Genomic DNA, 6,024 nt, shown 5'->3' on the forward strand with positions numbered 1-6,024 from the left:
ACACCTCAAACGATACTTTTTTCAATCGTTCTCTGAGGTGCATAAATTTATAAACGCTTTGCGTTGACTGTGAAATTGCAGATTTTCAGATACATGTAGTTGCCATGATACTGATAACATTTCAGTGTTCCAAACACCATCAACAACAAACATTCTAGGTGTTTTTGTATTCTAGTGTGGGCTGAGATTTCCACTGAAACTTTCCTTTAGTCAAGTAACCAGCGAAACCAGCGCTCCCGTCGGATGCAGCTTAAAGATCCCATAAGGGACAGAGGGTAGGTCTGGCACATCATCAGTCACCACTGTTCAACACACAGACCAAGAAAGGTTCCCTGTGGACAGTACCGGTAATACCAGTAAGTAATAAGTACAGTATACACAGGGCAACTCTTTGTCATTAGGTATCCTTAATTAAGGATCAGTACTGTATGTTGTGATCACAGTGCCCTGATTACAGTACATAGGTTAAATAATTTCTGTACGATTGCTACTGGGTCCCCAATCTATCAGTACCAGGAAATTAAAATCTTGATCACAGTATAACTGTCTATAAATGTGTCAAGATAAAAGTCCTCTGTTCACACTTGTCCAACTATGAAGAATCAATTAAACAAAGGAGATTGTAATATATAACTATACACATCCTATCTAAAAATATCATAGCATATCTCTGCAACACTTTTATGTATCAAAACCAAATTTGGTACTTGGGACCCCATCACGTGGAATCACAAGTAAGACCCTTTGGGGACACTCCAATGAGCAAAAATGTATTTTGGCTTGTAACTTGTTGATATGTTTTATATTCAAAACTTATCAGTAGTGTCTGTTAATACTGTGGGAGACACATTCCAACTTATGATGTCAACCTATTCGATCTGGCCGCCATATTAGATTTTGTTGGAAACAGTAAAACATTTTCACAGGCCACAAATTTTTAATAGATATAGCCAATCAATCAATTTAATAGATAGGCCAATCAATTATTCATTACTGTAAATACTGGCACAAACAATCTTCAGACCAAGCCTCATATATATACAGTATATATTTGCAACCGTTTGCCTGTCAAAGCAATCAAAATCAACAGTGAAGCCACCAAACAGTGACCTTATACAGTATATCACATGAAACTTGCTGTGAGTACTTACAGCTGTCTGATGTAATAGCATTAAGATCCCAGGGCATCTCTGGCTTGCTGGGCTGTTTGCAGCTATATTTTCATGGTAAATTTCTCAATTTAGAAGTGATACTATTTGCCATTACATGGACAGGTGTCTAAACATGTCCCTTTTTACCTTATTAGCTGCTATGTGGATGATAACAGATGTGGCCCCCTGTACCACAGCTGTATAGAAGCAGAGTTGTTCCTCTCCTATTGACCAAGATTCTTACAGGTCAATAAGCTGTCAAGAGCCCCTTCTGGGTGAGCGTAAGATATTCTATCGCTGTGTGTCATTTCATGTAGGCCCATTACACACTTGTAAACTTTTAACATGTATGGTTTAATAATGCAAATCTATTTAAATCAGAATTTCTCAATGTTACTGTCTCATGGTTTCTCATTCACCACTACAGAGAAAAATGCTTATTTCGAGCCATTGGTCCGTCTATGGCCTGTCAATGCTTACTTTCCTCTAGGCATAGTTTGTGGTTTTCGTCATTTGCTTTTGCAAGGGTTCACTTTTTATGGTCTGGAAAATGTAAACAAGCTGAAAAATGGAATTGAATATTAAGAAACACTGTTTTACATTTGTGCCTTCAGAATTACATCATGGTGGTAAGTCGTAAGGATTTCCTAAAACTTTGACATTGAGAACTATACTTTGCACACCATTAAAAAGGTTAAGTGGCACTGTGCCTGTGTCCAACATGATGCCTGTTTAACCACGCTGACAGCTGCATGTCAATGCTGGTGTGACAGACTAAACAATCATTATTGCCCACACCAATTCCCAGAATCACCCATTTCTCTGTCCAACATGGGAAAGGAAAAGCAGCGTCTGAGAAGTCAGTGTTGTGAGTGATACCGTCTGTGGTGGGCTCGGCAGTCAGTGTTGTTGGCATGCCACGGCGTTGGAGATCTGGTTTTGGCTAGTTCACTGCGGTCTGCTAGGAAGGGTCTTGCTCTCCCGTTGAGCAGTACTGGCCTTTAACCGTGTAATCCTTCCTTCTAAGGTTTTTCTCCTGGTTCCCTCACGTGTTAACTGCACACACAGACCCTGCCACTCTCTCTCTCTCTCTCTCCTCTCTCTCTCTCCCTCTCTCTCTCTCTCTCTCTCTTTCTTGTCCCTGTTCCGTGCCCGTTCACTGTTCATTCGTTCCTCTTTACCAGTCACTTTTTTTTGCTAGGCAGGCTTGATCTCCCTCCTGTTTTCCATTCTGTGGTTTTTCAAAGCTGGTTCCCCCTCTCCCCCTGCTGTGTTGGCTGTGCGCCTGCAGGCACTTTGGGCTCCATGTCCCCAGCTCCAGGCCCTATTCATCCACCTCTGTCCATCACATTAAGTATGGTGACAGTGCCCCTCCTCTCCCACATTGTTGTTTGCTACTCTCCTTGTTCCATAGACAGAGAGCGCCCTCTCTTGGTCAGTAATGATACTGCAAGGAGGAGGGCACGGTCTACTAGACCAGGGGTTCCCAAACTTTTCCACGACAAGGCCCCCCAAATACCACTAGGTTCTGGCCAAGGACCCCCTTGATGTGTTATTAAACATGAATTTTCCCTTGAGGATCAATAAAGTATCTATCTATCTATCTAAACCCATCGACAATACTACGGCAAATGTAAAAATACATTAAGCTAATCCTAATAATTATTTTAGCCACAAGCACTTCACGATGGAGCATACAGTGTGTAAACATTGTATTTGGGGCTTTCTGCTATATGAGAGCTATCAGTAATTATCATGGAAAATATAATGTCCAGATATGCGACACAATATTATAATGACATTGTATAACAACCCTCATAGTAATAGGTATATTTTAAATTTTCAAATGTATTTATTTATTGCTTTTATTTTTCCTTCCAACTTGCTGACCCCCTCGCGGCCCCCACTTTGAAAACCACTGTACTAGACCACGTAAGATGAAATACATGAAACACAGTATTAGAAACTGTATCTGTTTAAATATAATGTCTGCATCACACAGAAGCAATATTAAATAATGCAACATTTATTCAGTTCTATTATCTTACAGTCACAATAAATTAGTCTTTGCAGTATCATTTCACCTTCACGGGTAGTAACCTAGGATCAGAATCAGAGAACTGTGAGCTCTGGAAAAAATGATTCAGAGCTACAGTGAGGACTCACACTTGTTTTTTTACATGAACACACAGCATTTACATACACTGACAAATACGCTCTGAAATATCTATTTAATGTTTACCATCAGATGATGTTTACCATCAGTCAATATCAAGAGAGAGAGGATTACCTTATTTTCTCAGATCATAAATCACATACAGATAAATCACAGAAACCTGATGCATTTTCTTGGGCTGACATGAGTGTTGGTTCATTCAGAGGTTTAATCTTGGGACTCAAAGAGTATCACAGCAATATCAGACGGTGTAAATAAAATTGCACTGAAATAAAAATATATTTCTGAAAAAGAAAACTGCACATTATAAACATTCTATACAAAACATCTTCATTTTCTTTATCTTCTTCTTATTCAAACTGCTCTTACCTGTCCACAATGTTACTGGTCTACAATGCTGCCAGTAGCTGTTCAAGTGTCATTGACATCCTGGCTATTGATTTAAGGCGAAGAGTATTTGTTAAAGATTGCACTGGCGAGATGAAACAGTCTGGCAAAGTTATCACTCCTCTCCTCTGTCCAGTGCTTCACTGCTTCAAGGCACAGGAGTGCAGACAGTCTTGAACTTTGGGTAGAATGTGTCGACGAGCTGGATATTTCAGACAGCTTCAAATGTCAGTAGTCTCTTTCTCTAAAGAGGCAAGGGCGAGAGAGCACAGCTTTATCAACAATTCAATGTTTGAACAGCTTTACCCATTAGCAGTGCAAATACAAAGACTCTCTTAAAAAGAGCTTCAATTAACTATAAATGATCAAGGGGCTCTAATTTAAATGACGGGTCAAGTGGGAGTCAATGAGTAAAATGTCTCATGCATGAACTAAAGCTATTGTGTGTAGGGGCGTTAGAGCTGAGTCAGCTGACCCACTGATGTGTGTGCTAAGGATCTTGCTCATAGTATTAAATGAGCAAATAAGAGTTACACTTTAGACTTTGTCCATCATTTAAATTATGTCGAATAAGATTCTAGGGCTACCCTTTGTGGGAGGTGCAGGCAGTCTTCTCCTCTGTTGTCTTGATGTGTCTATGGTTTGTGTCTGAGGGGAAAGACACAACATAGATTACTTCCATATCCGATTGTAATTAACAGTGCAATTTAGAGTATTCCTGTTATGGCACCAAACCTTGGTTGGCTTCAAAGGCTTGAACAAGCGGGTTTGCGGCGCAACATTCAGACCTGCTGTTTTCAAGGCTGCAATTCTTGCAGCAATGTCAGTGACCTAAGGGACAAGGACATTATATGGGTGATAAACTTTACTATAGGCTGAAGCCCTTACATGTCTGTAGTGCAAGGAAGAAATGGCCCATGTCCAGACATGTGCACACCATAATGTATAACATATTGGTCAGAGAGCCTTTATTTCATGAATAACTTCCTCAGTCAGCTGTCGGAGAGTTGATTCGGGGCAGCCGTGGCCTACTGGTTAGCGTTTCATACTTGTACCCGGAGGGTTGCCGGTTCGAACCCCGACCAGTAGGAAGCGGCTGAAGTGCCCTTGAGCAAGGCACCTAACCCCTCACTGCTCCCCGAGCGCCGCTGTTGTAGCAGGCAGCTCACTGCGCTGGGATTAGTGTGTGCTTCACCTCACTGTGTGTTCACTGTGTGCTGTGTGTGTTTCACTAATTCACGGATTGGGATAAATGCAGAGACCAAATTTCGGGATCGGACCAAAAACGGGATCAAAAGAGTATACTTATACTATACATATAAGGTAGATGAGAAAGCAGATTGGGATGTGAGTTTCCCACGCCGGACAGCAGACAGTGTTTCCCACAGAATTCAATAACACTGGCAGAGGCCCATATACTGTACGAGCAGGCCACATGCAATGTGATAGTGACTTAGGCAACAGAGCAGCATGCTGCTGTGGGGCTCAGCGAGTTCAAAAGAGAAGGGTGTTGGTAGAGGCAAGCCAAGCAAGGCAGAGGCCAGTGTAGTGTAGTGCAGTGGAGCAGGGCTGGGTGAGTCGCCAAACAGCAGCATCCAGGCAGAACGCACCTGGAGCTCAGACTGCTGCACCTGGGCTGCGGCCGATGCCACCTGGTCCTCCAGGTGGGCCAGCTCTCTCTCGTTGGTGCTCTGGCCGATGCGGCGTGCACACGCTTCCAGATCACTTAGCTCCCCCTCTAGGCCATATGCCGTACTTGCAGCCACATACACCTGGGATTCAGGACATGGTTGACAGGAAAATGTGTAATAAAAGCAGTCTGGTGTTATAAAAATGTGTGTTCCTGTTTAATCACTGCCATAAGTTGTGTCCTTGAGGCCTAGTTGAGCATGATTAAACATGTTTAATGCTACATTTAAAGCCAACAAATGCACATGTCACCAGAGCATAATATTCAAATTAAGACTGCTCCCAAGCACACCCTAGTGGTCATGTCCTAACCTTTGAATAATTGCTGGAATTCAATAATACTCTTCTTTTACTACTACTAAATTATACAGGAGGAACACCCGCACACACACACACACACACACACACACACACACACACACACACACACACACACACACACACACACACACACACACAGGCACAGGCACACACACACACACACACACACACACACACACACACACACACACACACACACACAGACACACACACACTGTTAAGAGCTTGCTTACATTCTCCTCCAGCTTGCTGAGCTGCTCGTCCAGTTTCCTGCTCTGGCCAGGGGAGATGCTGGCTGAG

General features: G+C 42.4%; 1 protein-coding gene across 1 annotated transcript in view; it reads right to left on the reverse strand.

The window, feature by feature from the left end:
- Positions 1-3,156: 3,156 nt before the first annotated feature.
- Positions 3,157-6,024, reverse strand: part of myripa (myosin VIIA and Rab interacting protein a) — a 37,632-nt gene continuing 34,764 nt past the window's right edge. The window contains exons 16-20 of the mRNA XM_048258395.1: positions 5,958-6,024; positions 5,325-5,486; positions 4,450-4,545; positions 4,302-4,362; positions 3,157-3,958 (exon numbers count right to left, since the gene is read on the reverse strand). The exon at positions 5,958-6,024 is cut by the window's right edge and continues 125 nt beyond it. Coding sequence (XP_048114352.1) covers positions 3,936-3,958; positions 4,302-4,362; positions 4,450-4,545; positions 5,325-5,486; positions 5,958-6,024 — 409 coding nt within the window. The 3' untranslated portion in view covers positions 3,157-3,935. The remainder of the gene's footprint in view (positions 3,959-4,301; positions 4,363-4,449; positions 4,546-5,324; positions 5,487-5,957) is intronic.

This window comes from Alosa alosa, chromosome 1, assembly GCF_017589495.1.
Source record: "Alosa alosa isolate M-15738 ecotype Scorff River chromosome 1, AALO_Geno_1.1, whole genome shotgun sequence".
Lineage (NCBI taxonomy): Eukaryota > Metazoa > Chordata > Actinopteri > Clupeiformes > Clupeidae > Alosa > Alosa alosa.